Here is a 21,762-nt window from a genome sequence, read left to right on the forward strand (position 1 = left end):
AAGAATCCAGTACTTTTTTCTTGTCCACTTTTGGATGAGAGGAGAACTTTGTTACTGGAAGAAGGTAGCAGTCAACATAATGTCAAGAATGGTGATGAACTATTACATATTATTGACCATTTGCCTTCTCTACCACAATCCTCACATGCTCATTCCATTTCATCTTGCTTCAGGGTGTTATGTCCAGATATTTAAATAATTTGACTATGTAACACAGGGCAATAATAATGCTATATCCTAACATTACAAGTTTGTTTTTCCTGCTCATCTGCATTAACTTACATTTTTTTATTTATTTTATTTTTTTTTTTTTTACATTAAGAGCCAGCTGACATTCATCACACCAACTAGAAATTTTGTCTAGGTCATCTTGTATCAACTTAGTCATTTATCTTTGACACCTTCCTTGTACACCACAACATCATCAGTGAACAACTGCAGCTTGTTGCCCACCCTGTCTGCCAGATCATTTACGAATATAGAAAATAGCAACGGCCTTATCACACTTCCTGTGGCACTCCTGATATCCCCCCCCCCCCCTTCCCCCGCCCATCTCCAATGAACACCCGCCTTCGAGGACAACATACCGTGTTCCATTACTTAAGAAGTCTGGGAGCCAGTCACATATCTGGGAGCCTATTCCTTATGCATGTACCTTCATTAACAGTCTGCTGTGGTGTACAGTGTCGAATGGTCTTCAGAAATCTAGAACTACGGAATCTGCCTGTTGCTCTTCATCCATAATTTGCAGTATATCACTAGAAAAGAGCGAGCTGGGTCTTGCATGAGTGATGCTTTCTAAAGCTGTGCCGATTTGAACATGAGCTTTTTGATCTGTAGGAAATTTATTATATTCAAACTCAGAATATGCTCTAAAATTTTGTAGCAAACCAAATTTTGTGGGCTTGTTGTTTTACCCTTCTTATATACAGGAGCCGCCTGCACTTTTTTGCAGTCGCTTAGCACTTTGTGCTGGTCGAGAGATTCATGATATATGCAAATTAAGTGGCTAGTGACACAGAGTACACCTTGTAAAACTGAATTGGGATTCCATCCGGACCTAGTGACTTATCTGTTTTCCACTCTTTCAGTTGTTTATCTACACTAGGGATGCTTATTACTATGGGATCCATACGGGACTCTGTGTGATGGTAAAATGTTGGTATATTTGTACGTTTCTCCTGCGTGAACAATTTCGTAAAAGTGGAATTTAAAACTTTAGCCTTCCTTTTGTTGTCTTCTACTGTCAAACCAGACTGGTCAGTGACTGGATGGAAGCCTTAGACCCGTTTAGAGATTTTGGATAGGTATAGAGATTTTACATAGGTTGGGTATTTTTTCGGGTTCTCTGCCAGATATTTAGTCAAGGTATGATGGTGGTAGCTGTTGGATGATTCACACATACATCTTTTCACAGACACATGAATTTGTACTAATCTTTGCCTGTCGCCATTTGCACATCCTCTTTTGAAGCTAGAGTGCAACAGCCTTTGCTTACTCAGCAGTTTCTGAATTTCTTTATTAAACCATGGTGGGTCTTTTCATCATTAATTCAGTTACTAAGCACATACTTGTCCAATGCATGATTTACAATCTGTTCAAACTTTTCCGACAATTCCTCTATAGGCAACTTTCTGGAACTAAATAATTGCTGTTCATTGTCTGAGTGTGCTACTAACAACTGCTTATCTGCTCTTTCTAGCAGAAACACTCTCCTAGGCATCTTGACTCATTTATTAATTTCCGTAACCATAGTTGCTATGATGATATCGTGATCACTAATCCCCGTCTCAATACTGACACAATCGATAAGGTCCAGCTTATTTTTAGCTCCAAGGTCCAGGGTACTCCTATTGCGTGTGGGCTGCTCAAGACAGTTTTTGGAAAATGTGTTCAAAGCTACTTCACAAGATTGTCTTTCTGTGAGCGCTGCAATGGATCCATACATGTCCCATTCTATACTCGGTTGATTAAAGTTGCCACCAACTAATATATCAAGATCTGGGTATTTATGCACAACTGACCATAGACTTTCTTTGAACATCTCTAGAACTATCACAGTGGAGTAGTGTAGGCAGTAAAGACATCCAGCAATTAACTTGGTTTCTCCTAGACCTGTTATGTGTGACCAGATAATGTCAGTATTGCACTCAATTTCAACCTCAGAGAGAATATTTTTCCCAACTGCAATGAACACCCCGCCTCCTACAGCATCTAATCTCTCTCTCCAATAAATATTCCAAGATTCACTAAATATTTTGGAGCTTTTTATTTGGGTTTTAGCCAGTTTCAGTCCCAAGAATAATTTGAGGTTGGGAACTTTCCTGGAGAGCAGTAAATTTGAGAACTTTGTTATGAATACTTCAACAGTTTACTGATAAAACATTTTCATTTGAACTGTCTTTACTCTGAATGCAATCTGATTTCCCCAGATGCGTGTGGACCAGAGTGTGTTATTGAGAGTACCTCAAACTACTGCCTAGTCTATTAAACCCCTTGTGGACTCCACAAGTACTCTGCTATACGAGTAGCTGCTCCCTTTGTGTAGTGCAACCCTGACCTATCAAGGGGAGTCCTACAAACCCCAGCCAATAATGCAGGTCCAGAAATCCGCAGCCAAGACAGTCGCAGAGGTGGCGAAGTCCTCGGTTGACACCGTCCAGCAAAGGACCCCAATCAGCTCTGGGTAAAAATGCAGCACATTGCGAGCTCTGCTCGCACCTTGCGTGCGAGGACAGCCGTCTTTATAACCTTTGCCATCCACCTGTAAGATCTGAGGATGGACTCGGAACCCATGCGACAGGTGCCATTGCTGCCAATGTGAGCCACAACTTGCATATAATTACACCCTGTATGCTCAGTAGCTGCAACAAGGCTGCCTCCACATCGCAGACGAGGCCCCTCGGCAGACATACCGAGAGAACAATGGCTTTCTTTCCAGCTTCGAACACTATCTTCCTAAAGGGCTCTGTAACACGTGTAACATTGGAGCTCCCGATAAGTATTAAACCCCTGACCACGTGTGCTTGTTTAGACCCCGCTGAAGGAACAGCCACCTGCTCTCTCACAGGGTGAATAGGCGAGGACATACGGCCATCCTCCATGTTGGCCCCCCCCGTCTCGAGGGATGCAAACACATTACCACCTGCCACTTCCCTGTGGGTACACTAGAAGGTGACTTGGCAGTAGAGCCCGTGGGCGAAACAAGTGATGCCTGAGGTGTCCCATGCAACGCCCCAGAATCTCCGCCACTACTACACCTCGAGGCAGTAGCCTGAATATGACTTTTACAGTCAAAAACACATTGAACTGTTCGCGAACTGTGTCCAGCTCCTCCTGCATCCGCATTTGGCAGGCACACATCCTACTCGTTTTAACAGTACTAACTGAAGGATAAACAGTAAATGCTGGCAGAAAACTAGATAAGCAACTTGTTACCCCCCTGATGTGTGACCAAGTGGTGCTGCTACATCAATGAACTATATAGCTGGCTGTTCAGAAGAAATGACAGCTGAGCTACATACTGCTTGAATTCAGTCTTACAGCTAGCAAAAAACTTCCTAAATACCCAAACACAAACAAACAAATTATACTATTAAGAAAACACAGAACAAGCTAAATATGTAACTTGATTTGTTGGAGATGTGTCACTGGTGATAGCTGGCACTGAACTGGCCGGCTAACTGCTGATTACAATGGTCACAAGTCTCAAAACAAACAGCTGAGTAACTACTGCGCTACTGACTAATTGAATAAACACATACAAAATGCGAGATTAAACTCCGAGTATCTGAGGCTAGAGGTGTACTGAATATTTACTATTTGCAAGGATCATGGAATAGAGTAAATAAAGTGGCACTAGTGACTTCTGCAGCAGAAAACTACACTAGAAAGTAAACTCATTCAAAACAAAAGATTGAACAATATGCAAATTCTTGCAACAAAAATATATAGCACTACTAAAAACTGCTAAATAGTCAGTTACTGTTCACTTCCGTTCAGAAGTAAGTTAGCACAGCACCAGACTAAATGATGTAAACAAACTGTGTACAGCCGACAAGCAGCAGCAGCAGCAGCAGCTGCTGCTGCTGCTTCAAATTTCTCTCTGGTTTCCTTTGCGGCTTGCTCAATATACAGATTGAATAACATTGGGAATAGTATACAACCTTCACTTCGCTTTCATACCCTTGGACACTAATAACTGACATCTGATTTCTGTGAAAGTTAAGTTAATTGCTACCTGTATTTTAGCCCTGCTACTTTCAGAATTTTGAAGAGTGTTTTCCAGTCAACATTTTCAAAATCAACAAAAGCAGTAACCACAGTTCCCCCCCCCCCCCCCCCCTCCCCCCCTCACCACCACCACCACCACCGACCTATCTTATGAGACACGTCATAGGGTCAGAACTGCTTTGCTTCTCTGAACTCAAACTGGTCTTCCTCAAGGTTGGCCTCTACCAGTTTTTCCATTTTCTGTAAATAATTCATATGAGAATTTGCAACCTTGATTATGAATGGAACTGGTGGTTTGGTAGTATTCACACCTGTCAGCACCTGCTTTCTTTGAAACAGGAATTATTGTATTCATCCTGAAGTCTGAGGGTAGGTCACCTGTCTCGTATATCTTGCGCAAGTGGAATAACTTTGGTATTCAAGTTGTAGCTCTCTGTTGAGTCTGTGTTTGCTGACATAAATTTGTTTTTGGACAAGTTCCGCCTTTAACAAACACAATTTTTTCTTGTCTTTATGCAGATATATTTCGCTGAAGTAAAGCATCACCAGTTAATTTTCTTATTTTCTTCTGATTAAATATCAGGACAATTGTTCTTTAAATTTCACTTTTTAAGAAAGATACCGAATACAGAAATCCACAAGAACCATAACGTGGTAAAACTTTAAATATAAAAAATATTGTATGTCTTCAAATTTGTGAAAACTGTTCTTCGAAACTGAAATTTCTATATATAAAGTTAGTAAAGAACAGTTTTCCTGTTATTAAATAGAAAGAAAATAAAATCCCAACAGATAGTGCTGTAATTTCAGTAGAACGTGTCTGGATAAAAGGATGAAAAACCTATTTGCTCAAGGTGGAACTTATCGAAAACCAAATTTATTTGTAAGCAAACATGAACACGAGTGTGCACTTAAAGCTCAAGATGAGTATTTCAGTGCCATGCCAGAGATTTCTGAGTAAGTTCTACAACAAATTCTGAAACTGCATCAAAGTGTTCTAAGCATAAGATTCAAGAGAATCTGTCTTTCACATAGTGTAATATTTATATTTATAGATGTCAGTGTGAACAGTATGTTACCTGTAGCTCAACAAGTCAAGCACAAAGTGGAAATTGGCTGCACTGAAAAAGAAAGTTTGATGCTTACATACCAGTAAACAGGAACTTAGTGCTAAACTGTTCAAAATTCATCTGGAACTTGGGAATCTCACCAGAATCTCTGAAATATTTAATGACATTATGAAAACAGGCAAACAAAATACAGAAATGGTAATAAAAATAAAATGGACACAAAACAACGAAAACTAAACACACTTTTAAAACAGAACAAAATGGTTTATTATAGAAACAGAAGGCAAACAAACCACATGCATTCTATAAACATCCGCTCATCCTTACTGACATACAAGTCACCAACCAGGAACTAGAAATAGGACCTAAATACAGTGTCAGCACGCACACACTACACACAAGAGAATGATGAAAGGAACAGTAACTTACACTTTGATGCAGGTGTGACAAGAGAGTTAGTTGCAGAACAACTTAGATGCATAGTAAAGGAAAACATATTGACAGGAACAAGAAGTGAAGAAAAGAATCCAGGAGAGTAATTAATAAACTTAGAAACAACAGAGCTACCATCACAAAAGCATCCAAGGGTAACACCATGATAATAATGGAACAGGAGGAATACAAAAATAAAATCCTAAAATTTCTGGAAGACAGCAACAGGGTAAAGCTAACCTCTGACCCAACACAAAATTATCAACAACAAAAAATGCAGATACACACAGACTGAATAATACTCCACTCAACGAAGACAACTACAAAGCTGAACTACAGAAAATCAAACAAATAGCTGTGGAGAATGGGTACAACACAAATGTTACAGACAAATTGAATTAAATTAAAACAAAGGTACATGTGACACACACACACACACACACACACACCCTGCGGGTTCAGGGGTTAGAATAGGCCCGCGGTATTTCTGCCTGTCGTAAGAGGCGACTAAAAGGAGTCCCTCCCCCTCAAGGGGGTAGTTAGTGCCTGCGTCCGGAGACGGACGGTTTCACGACCTATATTTGCGTTCATTTTGGTTTTTCGCTTCTTCTGGTTTCTTCCTTCCTTTGGTTGGTTCCTTTCTTTGTTCTTCTCCATCTCGCTGTCTTACTTACTCTTCTCCTTGCCTCCTTCTCCTTCTCTGGTCTCCGCTTCGGCGTTTGAGACAGTATGTCCTTTCTTTCCCTCTCTCCTTTCTTTTTCCTCTTCTTCCTTCCTCCCTATGCGTGCCTGAAAGCCGACCCACGCGTTCGCACGCGTAGCCGGTGACGGGGTAACGCGTAATTCCCCGCCCTGGGTAGACAAGTAAGGCACGCACGTACCCCCTGGTAAAGGCCAGGCCCAGGGAGGGGTGATTGCCTGAGCTGACACCTTCCGACCGTGCTGATTGGTCCCTCCGTCCGTTTCTCGGAAGGTGTGAACAATCACCTAAGGCGGGAGTGCCCTCTGAGAGGGGTCCCCATAAGGAAGGAGCGCGCCATCGGAGACGCTAGCAATCATGGGGGATTCCTCCGCTATGGATTTTTCTTCTTCTTCTTCTTCTTCTTCTTCTTCTTCTCCTTCTCCTCTCTCGACTTCTGCCCACAAACGGAAACTTGACCATCCACCAGTGACAAAAGTACTACCGCCTGCCCCACAGTTCCTTGTAGTTTCTCGATCTGAGGACGGAAAGGATTTTTCCTCTATCAACCCTTTCGTTATCCAGAAGGGTGTAGATGCCATAGCCGGATCTGTTAGGTCTTGTACCAGGTTGCGTAATGGTACCTTGTTACTAGAAACTGAGAGCGCCTTTCAGGCACAAAAACTGCTTCGGGCCACACTCCTGTACACGGTCCCTGTCCGGGTGGAGGCTCACCGCACTTTGAATTCGTCTCGTGGTGTGGTATATACTAGATCACTCGACGGATTGACTGACGAGGAGATTCAGTCTTTCCTCTCTGAGCAGGGCGTGACAGCTGTCCATAGGGTCATGAAAAAGGTCAACAATGACCTTGTACCGACCTGGACACTTCTCTTGACCTTTGATAGTGTTCAGCTGCCGTCACGAATCAAAGCGGGCTACGAGGTTATTTCTGTTCGCCCCTATGTCCCGGCACCTACGCGCTGCTACCAGTGTCAGTGTCACACTCGCCAGTCTTGTTCCAATGTGGCTACATGTGACTTGTGGCAGGGATGCCCATGATGGTGACTGTCCACCTCCGTCTCCTCGTTATGTGATCTGTCAGGGTAACCATGCAGCGTCCTCCCGCGACTGTCCCATCTACAAGGAAGAACGCAGTATCCAAGAAATTCGGGTCAAAGAGAGTCTCCACCTCGGCTGCTCGCAAGCTATTTGCTAGTAGGAAGCCCACGTTGCTCCCAGCGGGGAAGTACAGTAGTGTCCTCGCCTCTCCTCGGACTACCAGGGAGGTGGCGACGCAGACATGCAATCTGACCTTCAGCACTACGGTCGTCAGTTCGTCCAGTGCTAAGATCGCCCGGTCGACGTCTCCTCTTCCTCCCGTCGCCCCTCCGACACAAGAACCTTTATCAGCTTCTGCCAGGACGAAGACCCAGAAGTCAGATGCACGGGCTTTCAAGAAGGAACCATCTCGTGCAGACCTTCTACATACCTCCTGCGCCACCCAGCGGTTGGCGCCCCAGGCCGTCATCCGTTTCACCTGGCCGCACTGCTGGTAGCCGAACATCTGGCCGTTCACCAGCGGAGGAAGCTCCCCCTCCCGGCCATCTTCACAAGATGGCCGATGAACCTATAGAACAAATGGACGATGACTGTCCGCCTCCTGCTAGCGGCGGCAGTGCTCGCTCGAAGCTGGGCCCTCAGCGGCCTTCGAGATAACCCCTTCTTGCATCTTCTTCTTCTCACGATGGCACTTATTCACTGGAATATTCGCAGCATTCGCTCCAACCGAGAGGACTTGAAATTGCTGCTCTGCTTGCACCGTCCGCTCATCGTAGCCCTCCAGGAAACGAAGCTACGCCCATACGATCAAATTGCCTTGGCACACTACACCTCTGTGCATTTTGACTTACCACCTGTGGCAGGTATTCCGGCTCATGGAGGGGTTATGTTGCTGCTCCGGGATGATATCTACTATGATCCCATCACATTGCACACCGGCCTGCAGGCAGTTGGCGTCTGCATTACTCTCCCCACTTTTACATTTTCCATTTGTACCGTTTACACTGCGTCGTCTGCTGTTACCAAGGCAGACATGCTGCAAATTATTGCTCAGCTACCTGTACCATTTTTGTTAACTGGAGACTTCAATGCTCACCATCCTCTTTGGGGCTCTCCAGCATCCTGTCCGAGGGGCTCCCTGCTAGCAGACTTTTTCAACCAGCTCAATCTTGTCTGCCTCAATACTGGCGCCCCTACTTTCTTTTCAGACACCTCTCACACCTATTCCCATTTAGACCTCTCTGTATGTACTACCCAACTTGCACGCCGGTTTGAGTGGTATGCGCTTTCTGATACATATTAGAGCGACCACTTCCCGTGTGTTATCCATCTCCTGCCTCATACCCCCTCTCCGTGCTCAACTAGTTGGAACATCTCCAAAGCACACTGGGGGGCCTTCTCTTCCAGGGCGACCTTTCAGGATCAAACCTTAACAATCTGCGATAGTCAGGCCGCACATCTCACGGAAGTCATTCTCACTGCTGCTGAATATTCCATCCCTCACACTACTTCTTCTCCACGCCGCATACCGGTCACCTGGTGGACCACAGCATGTAGAGACGCCTTACGTGCTCGTCGACGTGCTTTACGCACCTTTAAACGCCACCCTACAGTGGCGAATTGTATCACTTACAAACGATTACGTGCGTAGTGTCGTCGTATTTTTAAAGAAAGCAAGAAAGCCGGCTGGGCTGCTTTCACAAGCACCTTCAACAGATTTACTCCTTCTTCTGTTGTCTGGGGTAGCCTGCGCCGGCTATCTGGCACTAAAGTCAACTCACCAGTTTCTGGCTTGACAGTCTCCAATGCCTTCGGCCGCGTTTTCGCAGAGGTTTCAAGCTCCACTCATTACCCCCCTGCCTTCCTCCCCCGAAAACAGGCAGAGGAGGCTCGGCCACCTAATTTCCACTCCTGGAATTGTGAAAACTACAATGCCCCATTCACCATGCGGGAACTCAAAAATGCACTTGCCCGGTCACGGTCCTCCGCTCCAGGACCTGATTCTATTCATATTCATATTCAGATGCTGAAGAACCTTTCTCCTGCGGGTGAAGGTTTCCTTCTTCGTACTTACAATCGCATCTGGATTGAGGGACATGTTCCCGCATGCTGGTGCGAGTCTATTGTTGTACCAATTCCTAAGCCGGGGAAGGACAAGCACTTGCCTTCCAGTTATCGACCCATCTCGCTTACCAGCTATCTCTGTAAGGTGATGGAGCGAATGGTTAACTCTCGTTTGGTTTGGCTGCTCGAATCTCGACGCCTACTTACCAATGTACAATGTGGATTTCGTAGGCGCTGCTCTGCTGTTGACCATCTGGTTACCTTGTCGACCTTCATTATGAATAACTTCTTGCGGAAGCGCCCGACCGCGGCTGTGTTCTTTCATTTGGAGAAGGCTTACGACACCTGTTGGAGGGCGGGCATTCTCCGCACCATGCATAAATGGGGATTTCGCGGTCGCCTCCCTCTTTTTATTCGTTCCTTTTTAATGGATCGACAGTTCAGGGTATGTGTGGGTTCTGTCCTGTCAGACACCTTTCGCCAGGAAAATGGGGTGCCACAGGGCTCCGTTTCGAGCGTCGCTCTCTTCGCCATAGCGATCAATCCAGTAATGGATTGCCTCCCAGATGATGTGTCAGACTCCCTTTTCGTGGACGATTTTACCATCTATTGCAGCGCGCAGCGTACATGTTTCCTGGAGCGCTGTCTTTAGCGTTCTCTTGACCGTCTTTACTCCTGGAGTGTCGCCAATGGCTTCCGTTTTTCTGCCGAGAAAACGGTCTGTATTAACTTCTGGCACTACAAAGAGTTTCTCCCACTGTCCTTACGACTTGGCCCCGTTGCTCTCCCATTCGTGGAGACAACAAAATTTTTAGGTCTTACATTTGACAGGAAACTTAGTTGGTCTCCACATGTGTCGTATTTGCCTGCCCGTTGTACCCGTTCTCTAAATGTCCTCCATGTTCTCAGTGGCACGTCGTGTGGAGCGGATCGAACCATCCTACTTCCCTTATATCGGTCGATCGTCCGCTCCAAGCTGGATTATGGGTGCTTTGTATACTCCTCTGCACGGCCGTCCATCTTACGCTGCCTCAACTCCATACAACATCGGGGTTTACGGCTTGCGATCGGAGCATTTTATACTAGTCCCGTCGAGAGTCTTCATGCTGAAGCCGGTGAACTGCCACTCACCTGCCGGCGCAATATATTGCTTCGTCGTTACGCCTGTCGGCTACTGTCAATGCCCGACCACCCATCGTATCGTTCCTTTTTTGACGACTCTCTCGACCGTCAATACGGGTTGTATGTCTCTGCCCTGCTACCCCCTGGAGTTCGCTTTCGTCGTCTCCTTCAACACCTTGATTTTTCGCTTCCTGCAACCTTTAGAGTGGGCGAGAGCCACATGCCACCTTGGCTCCAGGCTCAGGTTCGCGTTCACCTTGACCTCCGCTCGCTCCCAAAGGAGGTTACCCCTGGTTCAGTATATCGCTCCCGTTTTGTTGAACTTCATTCAAAGTTCATTAATATGACCTTCATTTATACAGATGGCTCTAAGGCCAATGACGGGGTCGGGTGTTCTTTTATTGTCGGTGCACAAAGTTTCAAATCCATCTACATGGCCATTGTTCGGTCTTCACAGCTGAGCTCTTTGCCCTCTATCAGGCTGTTCTTTACGTCTGCCGCCACCGACATTCTACTTGTGTCATCTGCTGCGATTCTTTGAGTGCGATCCAGAGCCTCAGTGATCCGTATCCGGTTCACCCTTTCGTGCACCGGATCCAACGCTCTCTTCAGCAGCTGGTGGACGACGGGTCTCCAGTTAGCTTTATGTGGGTTCCTGGCCATGTCGGTATCCCTGGGAAAGAAGCTGCAGATGCCGCGGCCAAGGCTGCGGTCCTCCAGCCTCGGACGGCTTCTTGTTGTGTCCCTTCATCAGATTGTAGCACGGTCATTTGTTGGCGCATTTTATCGCTGTGGCATGCCGATTGGGCTGCACTTACGGACAACAAGCTTCGGGCCTTGAAACCTCTTCCCGCTGCTTGGACGTCCTCCTCCTGTCCTTCTCGGCAGGAGGAGGTCGTTTTGGCCCGGCTACGAATTGGACACTGCCAGTTCAGCCATCGCCATCTGCTGACGGCAGCGCCGGTGCTGTTCTGTCCATGTGGGCAATTGCTGACGGTCCGCCACATTTTAACGTCCTGTCCGGATTTTACTATGCTGTGTCTTGATCTTGGCCTGTCATGTACTCTGGATGCCATTTTAGCGGAGGACCCAGGAGCTGCTGCTCGCGTTCTTCGTTTTATCAAGCTGTAGTTTTTTAATCGTATGCCTGTTAATACGTCTTTTATAGTGTTTGCCTGTTAATACGTCTTTTATAGTCTTGTCCCTTTTAGTTGCTGTTTTAACCTTGTGCCTCGCGGTACATTCCTAAATTAGTCAGGCCGCTAATGACCATTGTAGTTGTGCGCCCAAAAAAAAAAAGAAAAGAAAACACACACACACACACACACACACACACACACACACACACACACACACACACACACAAACCAGAAGCTCCCACAAGAAGAAACAAAGTGGTACACTGCCACTTACCTCAATTACCTCAACAAAGCTGCTAACAGGATAGGCAACAAATTCACAAATCAAGGACTAAAAGTAGCCTACGGAACAGGTAACTCAATGCAGAGAAAACTAAGGACAGCCAATACAAACACAGTTGATAAATACCAGATGAGCAGTGTTTGTCTGACGTGTCAGGACTGCAATTCAATTTATATTGGTCAGAAAAGCAGAAGTTTCAGTATAAGGTGCACGGAAAACAGAAGAGCAGTGAAAAGTAACAGCTGTCAATTCTAAATTTGCGGAATATCTCATGGGTCTTGACCAGAGACCAACAGAAATCGACACCAACTCAAAAATTCTCAAATGTGGCAACAGCTTGCACAAAAAATACTAATAGAGGAAAAATATGAAATACAGGAAGCCATAGTTGAAGGAAAATAAATAAATGGACAAAGAGCTCTCTGCCTTGTAACGACGTTCTCTGCCCTCGAAGAACCCGTAAAAAACACACACACACACACACACACACACACACACACACACACACACACAGAGAGAGAGAGAGAGAGAGAGAGAGAGAGAGAGAGAGAGAGAGAGAGTTCTTCCACTCAAAAATAATGTTAACCACAACATTTCCAGTTTTAAAATTAGTGATGTAAGTAACTTCTGCATTAAGTTGTGTATATTTGTAGATCACAAACTCTTTGAAAGCAAAAAGTTAATGCAAAATACAGTAAACCATATAAATCACAGCATGTAGGAACAAGTCATATTTTTAAAATTGTCTATTTTTAAATTTGAGAATACCTTTCTTAAAAACTGAAATTTCAGTATGTATACAGATAGTAAATAGCAATTTTCCAGTTATTAAATAGAAGGAAAATGAAAAATCTGCTAATGATGCTGTAACTCCAGCAAACATGTCTGGGTAAAAAGAAGAAAAATTATGTTTGCTCAAAGTGGAACTAATCCAAAAACAAATTTATTGGTATAATTTTGTCACACCAGGCTCTCTCAAGGACCTCAATAATTCTGAGGGAATGTTTTCTTCTCCAAGGGCCTTGTTTCCATTTAGCTTTTTCAATGCTTTGTCAAATTCTTCTCGCAGTATGTCATCTTTTGTCTCATCTTTACATACCTCCTCCTCTTCTTCTTCATCTTATTCTTCTTTCTATAATGTCCTCAAATTTGTTTCCATTATATATACCTTCTGTATAATCCTTTCAGCTTTCCTCTATTTGCTTGTGACTGGCTTGTCATCTGAGCTATTGATATTCATAAAGTTGCTTCTCTCTTCTCCAAAGGTCTCTTTGAATTTTCCTATAGGCAGCATTAATCTTATTCATGCTTCTACAGCCTTACATTTGTTCTATAGCAATTTCTGCTTCTGTCAGTCTTATTTTTAGGCCACTTGCATTCTCTTTTGCTGCTTCATTTGCTGTATTTTTATATTTTCTCCTTTCATCCGTTAAATTCAGTATCTCCTGAGTTAACCAGGGATTTCTACTAGACCTTGTCTTATCACTTACATCCAACCTCTGCTACCTTCTCTATTTCATCTCTCAGAGCTACCCCATTTTTCTTCTATTGTACTCCTTTCCTTAGATTCAGTCCAATTCAGTATGCCTGATACTATCTCTGAAACTCTAAGCTCTCTCTTATTCCTTCAGTTTATCCAGGTCCCATCTCTGTAACTCCTTAGAATAATATTTTTCCAAATTATGTTCCAGAAAATATTTTTTATTAATGAAAAAATTATGAATGACATTATACACAGACATATAAAGAGAGCTTTCAAAACTCAAAATAATGAGTTACTAAATTTTGCAGACCACCAATAATGAAATCCTGAGTATGCACGTTCACTGGACCATGAATAAAATATCCTGAAACTTGAATTAATTTTTTTTTTTATTTTCTGTGTAGCAATGAAGTCTAACCGTGTATTTCACAACTATTTCCTGTTAACATAAATCTTGGAGAAGCTGGCTGGAGCACAGTGGATAATTATTTTTTTTTTTTTTTTTTTTTTTTTACCACTGGTGAGCATTTGTCACTCAACTGATGAATTATTGATGCTTTCAGTCTCTAATGAAGTAACATCATTCTTCTTCACTGTCTGAGCTGCTAAATTCAATGTCAAACTCAGGATCACTATAGCTGTTCTTTTTTTGAAAGCCTTGCCAAAACAATAATACAGGAGAGAGACAGAGTGCATTTTGTTGTTGCGTATCTAAAGCTGCACACAGTAAAGACGATACATAGTGGCAACCACCTCAACCTAAATATGGCACCTGGGCTACAAATGTAGGGCCAGATGCATTTTAGCTGCCGAGCACTTGACTATCAGTACTGGAATGGTTCTAATCGGGGTTTTATTTATTTATTTTGAATATGTGTTCTTAATAGTCAAAAAGGACTTTCCAACTATGGAATAGTACAGGATGTTTCAAAAAGGACTTAACAACTTCGAAAATTCATATAAATTAATTCATAGTTCCTACAGAGGTGACTGTAGTGTCAATTTGTAGGGAAGTACATCAGGTCTTGACTTGCGTAGTTCGCTTGTGCAGAATTGCACCGTAAGGGGTGCTAGTGGAAGTTGCATTAAATATGATGCCTTCACTGGACCCGAGTGTGCTAGCTGTATGTTTTGGTGTGGAGAATCAAAGTTGGCAAAAATAGTTGAGTGTAATTTCTGTACCAAGTACACTAAAGATCCTCCTAGTAGGCCTACAATGTATGAGTGGCATAAATGTTTTGTAGAAACAGGGTGGAAAATAGTCAGGTCACCCAAGCATACCTGACAAAGTCGTTGAGCGAGTGAGAAACGTTTTGTCAACAGCCCTACGAAATCGACCCGCTGTGCATCTCATGAACTGCAAATCCCATGTGTTGAGAAACTTTGCATTTGAAATTGTACAGATTGATGATTGTACAAGCAATGACACACAAAATTGCTCCCAAGAACTTCTGTGTGGATATGTTAAATTGATTACATGAGGATGAACATTTCTTGTACAAAATCATCTTTTCTGATGAGTCGACTTTCCACTTAAGTGGCAAGGTTAACACAAATAACTGTAGGATTTCAGGCGGTGAAAATCCACATCAAACATTGCAACATGTTCGTGATAACCCTCAACTGAATGTTTTTTGTGCACTGAGCAAGAACAAAGTGTACAGCCCCTTTTTTCCTTTAGAGAACCATAAACAGGATAGTGTACCTGGATATGCTACAACAAACAGTTTTTGATACCACAGATTGAGGAGGATGACCAAGAACAAAATCTTTACTTCAAGAAAGAGGGTGCACCACCCCACTATCTGGCTTACGTCGTGGGATTTTCTTTGGGACTGGTTTCTAGGTCAATGGATTGGCTGTGATGTGACAATTGCATGGCTCCCTTGTTCTCCAGATCTGACACCACTCTTATTTTTTTTTCTTATAGGGATTCATCAAGGATACTGTGTTTGTACATCCTGTGCTGGCTTCCCTACCTGAACTTAGAGCAAGAATTTATGCCGCCACTGAGCAAGTTGCACCTGCAATGCTACAGCGAGTTTTGGAAGAAACTGACTTTCAATTTAGGATGTGTGCAGGATAATCAATGGAAGCCACATACAACATCTTTAGTTTAAGGTAAACAAAACTTGATGTGTTTCCCTACAAAAAAAACACTAAACCCGCCTCTATATCTTCTTTCAATAAATTGATATGAATTTTTAAAGTTATAAAGTCTATTTGAAACACCCTTTATAGAAATTCATTGAGGTAGCTTACAGAATCAGTAAATGTGTTATTTTATAGCAAACAACCTCAAGTTTGATTCACATAGTACATCAGTACCCCATTCTGCCACAGTGAGTGCCAGAACAGTGCACAGTTAAAATGACTACTTTAGCTGGTGCACAGTGTGCTCGCTGTGTGTTTCGGTTTTAAGAAACAAACTCTGCAATAACTGTTCAGCATAAATTTCCTACCCAATACATTAAAGAACCTCCAATCAGGCCTACAATTTACTCTTTGCACGAGAACTTGGTTGAGGTGGGTTGTTTGCTGTGACATGATAAATCATGAGGTTACCTGCATATTGAGTATTATGTCAAAAAGGTTTGGAAGGACTTTGTCCGCAGTTCACATAACTCAGTGCAACTTGCCTCTCGCAAGATTGGCATTCCACAAAAGACTGTTTGGTGAGTAATATGTAGATATTTACACTTGAAACCATACAGATTCACAATGGCACAGCACCTTAGTGATGCAGATGGGGTTGCTCATAAGGGAATTCTGTGCAGAAGTTTTGTATCAGATAGAGGACAATGAGATATCCGTGAACACAATAATCTTCAGCGATGAATCAACATTTAATGTCAATGGCATAGTGAACACCCACAATTGCAGAATATTGGGCAGCAAAACTTCACTTGCAACCAAGGAACATGTTCGTGACAGCGCTGAAGTTAATTTTTTTATTGTAATTCTTTTATTGTTATTTTTTTTTAATTTGGGGCCTTAGCAGATTGAAAGTATATAGCCCTTTCTTCTTCATGGAGAAAACTGTCACTGGTATTGTGTATCTGGATATGCTTGAAAACTTTTTAATTTCACAGATTGATGAAGATGACCGAGATGGGATGGTTTACTATCAGCAAGATGGTGCATCGCGTCGTTTCCTCATGGAAGTTTGAGGTTTCCTCGATAATTGCTTCCCAGGTTGGTGGATTTACCGTAAAGGTCCAGTTGCATGGCCACCTCTCTGGGGTTGCATTAAAGACCATGTGTGTGTTCCTCCCCTACCAAACAGTTTAGCTGGCCTGAAAAATCGAATCTACAGTGCCATTGCACAAGTTACAACCGATTTGCTGCATTGAGTCTGGGAAGAAATTGATTACTGGTTGGATGTTTGTCGCATCACAAATGGTAATCACATTGGATCAAAGTGACACGTGACACATCTACTGATTCTGTAAGTTACCTCAGTAAATTTCTACATCATTCCAAAGTTGTACAGTCCATTTTGGCTCACCCAGTGTAATCAGTGTGAAATCTTCCAATGTTCCAAAGTCCCTTCCATGTATACATCATCCTTTTATGACTCTTGAACCAAGTGTTAGCATTGCATAAATTATACTCTGTACATGATTTTACAGGTGGTTTTCCCTTTCATTCCTTTCATCCAGTCCATGTTCTATTAGTTTTCCTTGCCTTCATTTTCCTGATAACAAATTTGTCACTCATCACCGATAAATTAATGAGCAGAGTAATTTACTTTATCTCATCATACATTCTTTCAATCCCTTTTTCATCTGCAGAGCTGTTGCGCATAAAAACTTGGACTACTGTCGTGGGTGTCAGCTTCTTGACTGTTTTGGCTATGATGATGATTTCACTATGCTGTTCATAGGAGGTTACCTGCATTCCTGTTTTCATTATTAGGCTTGCTCGTGCAAATGCCCCCATCTGGTTTTGTTTTGACAATCCTGTACTAACCTGACCGAAAGTCCTGCTCATCCTACCGAAGCACGTAATTAATTTGTACTATATCTAATTTCAACCCATCCCTATCCTTTTCCCTTTGTAAATTCTTGTACTCAATTAAGAGATCTAAAATTCCACACTGTGGCCCGTAAAATACCAGTCTTAGTTTTCCTGATGATATCCTCCTAAGTAACCATCTGCCCAGAGATCCAAATGGGGAGGGGAGGGGGGGGGGACCCTTTTACCTCCATAACATTTTACCAAGGAGGATATCGTCATCATTCAGCTATGCTATAGAGCTGCATGCCTTTGGGGGAAAATGATCCTGGCTGTAGTTCCTCTTGCTTTTAGCCGTTTGCATTACCAGTACAGGGAACCGAGCGAGGTGGCGCAGTGGTTAGCACACTGAACTCACATTCGGGAGGAGACGGTTTAATCCCGTCTCCGGCCATCCTGATTTAGGTTTTCCGTGATTTCCCTAAATCTTTTCAGGCAAATGCCGGGATGGTTCCTTTGAAAGGGCACTTCAGATTTCCTTTCCAATCCTTCCCTAACCCGAGCTTGTGCTCCGTCTCTAATGACCTCGTTGTCGACGAGACGTTAAACACTAACCACCAAAAAACCACCACCAGTATAGGAAAGTCATATTTGCTAGAAGGTCAGATCAGTCAATCTTTGCAACTGCTACCCTTGAAACTACTGAATAGGGTGCTGTCCCTTTTCAGGAACTAGGGGCTAATCCTTCTGGCCTCTCCAATCTGTGAAATCAATCACTGCTGCTGGGTAACATTGAATACGGCATTGTTTTACCCTGTGCATTGTAACATGTTTAGATCTTCCTTGGCACACTGTTCACAAGGTGACGATGAATGTGTAGTTAAAATATTGTTGGATAGCTGGACAATAGGTTAAGGATCTATTCCCGATACATCAAAGCTCTCAAATTATTTTAGATATTCATGAGAGGTGTCAAACATCTGTACGTGACACTAGCCCAAAACATGACTGACTCATATCCCTGCTGAACCTGTGGGACTCTATACCTGTCATGTGCATTGATACCTGACCACTTCCATACTTTCCTGTGACAATTATCAGGTTTTGGACAAATCTTGCACTTGGCTGTCAAGGGAATCTGACATAATTGATTGAGGTTTTTTCCAGGTGTTCTCTTCCCGACAGTCTTTGTTCATCATTTTGTGGTGGGTTTGTTGTGTTGTTCATGATGGACACCAAGAGGCTGAATTAAACATGTGGAACATGTGGAGATGGTTGTGTAATGTCTGGAGTACCAAAGCAATCCTATTTGCCTCAAAAAAAGCAGCACACTTTCCTGTTGCATTCTCTTTGGGGAACATACGAGCCATTTCTGTTGCATTCTCCTTGGGGAACATATGAGCCATAATTTGTAGGTAATGGTCATCAGTGGGTGCTGACCACAGGAGACCATTATCATGCAGATCTGAAGTGTTTTGGATCTGATGAGAGTGGTTGAATGTTTGTACGGGGTCACCGTGGTGTTCAGACTCAGCAGGCAACTTCTCATGCTGACGACCCTTCACATTAAGTGATAGTGCATGCATGATTTAAGTCTGACATGAGCCTTCAAGGTATTATTTGGATGGACTGAACCTTGTCTACAAGCCACATTATCCCAGTAATCATTGGAGGCCCACCCTACTGTACTGAACTGCACTAAGAATTCTGGTTTTCTTCTATTTCCGTTACACAGGTGATTGTAAATAGTGTTTTCCTATTGTCAGAAGTAAACACAAACTATGCAAGTCATGAGGGTGATGCATAATGTTTTCCAGAAATTTATAATATGACAGAGAATTTGCTCCACTTCTAGCAAATGTTTATCAATGGTTGTTGGAGCAATGATGCATTACAAATAAGAGGGAAGTAGTGGTGGTTGTTCTAATATTTTTGATAACTTTTTGGAGACCAAAATTTCTCTCAAAGAATCCACAGGGATATTATAAACAGCTGTCTAGTGAAACTCAACTTGTTCCGTCCATTCACGAGTTCGAAAAGGCAGTAAGTTGTGGCCCTGGGGTTGATGCTGTATTCCTTAGCTGCTAGAATCCATTTGATGCAGTTATGTACCCTTTTGTAATGAACAAAATAAGGGTTGACAGACTGATGGATCTACTTTGTAAGATGATTAAAGATTTCTTACCCAGTAGAAATTGGTGTATCGTTTTTAATCAGATGAAATTGTCAGGCGTGAAAGTATCTTTGGAGCAGAGTAACATTGTAACTGTTCATGATATGTATAAGTGATCAAGTGGATAATGTCGGAAGCTCCATGATGCTTTTTTACCAGATGACATTGTTTTATATAGGGATGTTGCAACACTAGAAAATTGTTGTGAAATGTAGGAAAATTTGCTATTATTTGATTTTGCAATTGGTATTCTATTACTGGAAACAGTCACAACCATTAAATGGCTGGGAATGTGCATCAGCAGCAATGTAAAGTGGGAATATACACATATAACTAATTGTAGGGAAGATAAATGCTAGCTTGAGATTCAGTGGAAAAAAATCTAAGGAAATTTAATCATCCACAAAGGACATAGCTTACAAAACACTTGTTCAACAGTTTCTGGGACCTTTGCCAGGTAGGATTAGTAGAGGAGATGGGTAAGATCCAAAGTGAATGCTTAGCAATGTTTCCCATGATTTTTAATTTAGAAAACATTGTCACAGTTTCACATGAGCTAACACTAGGCCCAGACAGAAATTGTGCACCACAAGTTACATCCTGGAGGGGAAAAGGTGGTCACAAGAAGGGCATCTGACCACATCTAACATTGGCATCTCCAATAAATATGATGTTGACACTGTGAAGACACAGAATAAGGCTAGGAAGGAGAAGAATTTCACGTGATTTATTTCTAATAAACTGGAAAGAATCACAAATGTGGTCATGAAACACAAGTGGCAGGAACTACAAACGAGACATTGAGCATTACAGAGGAAATAACTGTAAGAATTATGAGTGCATGTGTTCCAAGCTAAACCTAACAATGTGTTAATTTATTCTAAAAATACCCCATGAAATTACTAAGACTGTAAAATCAGAAAAGTTTGAGCTTCTAAGTTGACTCATCAGCATTCTTTCTTCCTACACACTATCCACGTACAAAAGGAGATAAATGGTGATAATACATAACATAGTCTGCCACACATTTGCTGTGTATAGATTTAGTTTCCTAAATGAAGTCTCCCTATTTTCTCATATTACAATCAGCTTAAAAGAAGATTTTAATTTTTTACCTTCTGCTAGTTCTCCATTAAAAAGAAATAAAGGTCATTTTAGATGCCAAGGCATTGTAATTTCTAATTTATACAATTTAAACTAAAATAATTGTGTAATATGTTTCAAAGTTGCAAGCAAAGCAGTGAACTTTCTTTCCATGTTTCAGGTGCTTTCCTGTGGAGAACTGCCCTCCAGGAGTTGGTGACAAGCTCCTATTAAGACTGGCAGCCTGCAAGCTTGGCCTCCATGAAATAGCAAGACTACCTAAGAGAGCTATGCAATTTGGGTCAAAAATTGCAGATAGTAAAGAAAATGGAAATGATGTATCTCATATTTTGCTGAATGGTACTGTACAACTAAAATAAAACTAGAAGTGATGAAGGAAAGAAATTGCATTCATAATAACTGAAACCTTACATCCTTGGCATTTATGAAACATTTATGGCATTTCTCATTTTTAAAAAAAATTACATCCTTTAGATGGCGTCGTCCTGTACGAATACATTCGTGAAATCTGCTGTAGAGATTCCACATTGACTGCTGCACCATCTCAGCTGGGATACCGTGAATTGCATCCCGAATTCTATGTTTTAACTCGTCCACAGTTCTTGATTGAGTTTTACAGCCTTTGCTCTTGAGGTAGCCCCACTGGCTATATGGGGGGCCGGGGTATGTTAACGAATTGTGAGATCACACAGTTTATAACACTAACCTGTTGTGACACAAACTGTTACCCTCTGAGAGGATTTATAATTTTGACCGTGCGTGTGTCTAATGGATAAAGGTATCGGACTGTAATTTTGAATATATTGAAACTAACAGAAAAACTAAACAGGCTCTAACTTTGGGATTTAATGAAAATAGTAAAATGCATATGTAAATGAAAATACGAATGGTCACCAACCTAATTAGGCACATTAATTTGGAAATATACTTTTAAGAAAACTGAACATCAGTTATTGAAGTT

General features: G+C 42.4%; 1 protein-coding gene across 6 annotated transcripts in view; it reads left to right on the forward strand.

Moving 5' to 3' along the window:
• LOC126297880 (asparagine synthetase domain-containing protein 1) overlaps positions 1–21,185 on the forward strand; it is a 70,322-nt gene extending 49,137 nt beyond the window's left edge. For 2 of the 6 annotated variants that reach the window (XM_049989172.1, XM_049989170.1), the window contains 2 exons: positions 15,498–15,688; positions 20,962–21,049. In XM_049989172.1, the coding sequence (XP_049845129.1) occupies positions 15,498–15,687 (190 nt within the window). In that variant the 3' untranslated portion in view covers position 15,688; positions 20,962–21,049. Of the gene's footprint in view, positions 1–15,497; positions 15,689–16,659; positions 16,763–16,853; positions 17,016–20,961 lie in introns of those variants that run through there. The other 4 variants (XR_007552583.1, XM_049989173.1, XM_049989171.1 and 1 more) reach the window with 4 other exon arrangements.
• Positions 21,186–21,762: the final 577 nt, after the last annotated feature.

This window comes from Schistocerca gregaria, chromosome X (assembly GCF_023897955.1).
Source record: "Schistocerca gregaria isolate iqSchGreg1 chromosome X, iqSchGreg1.2, whole genome shotgun sequence".
NCBI lineage: Eukaryota > Metazoa > Arthropoda > Insecta > Orthoptera > Acrididae > Schistocerca > Schistocerca gregaria.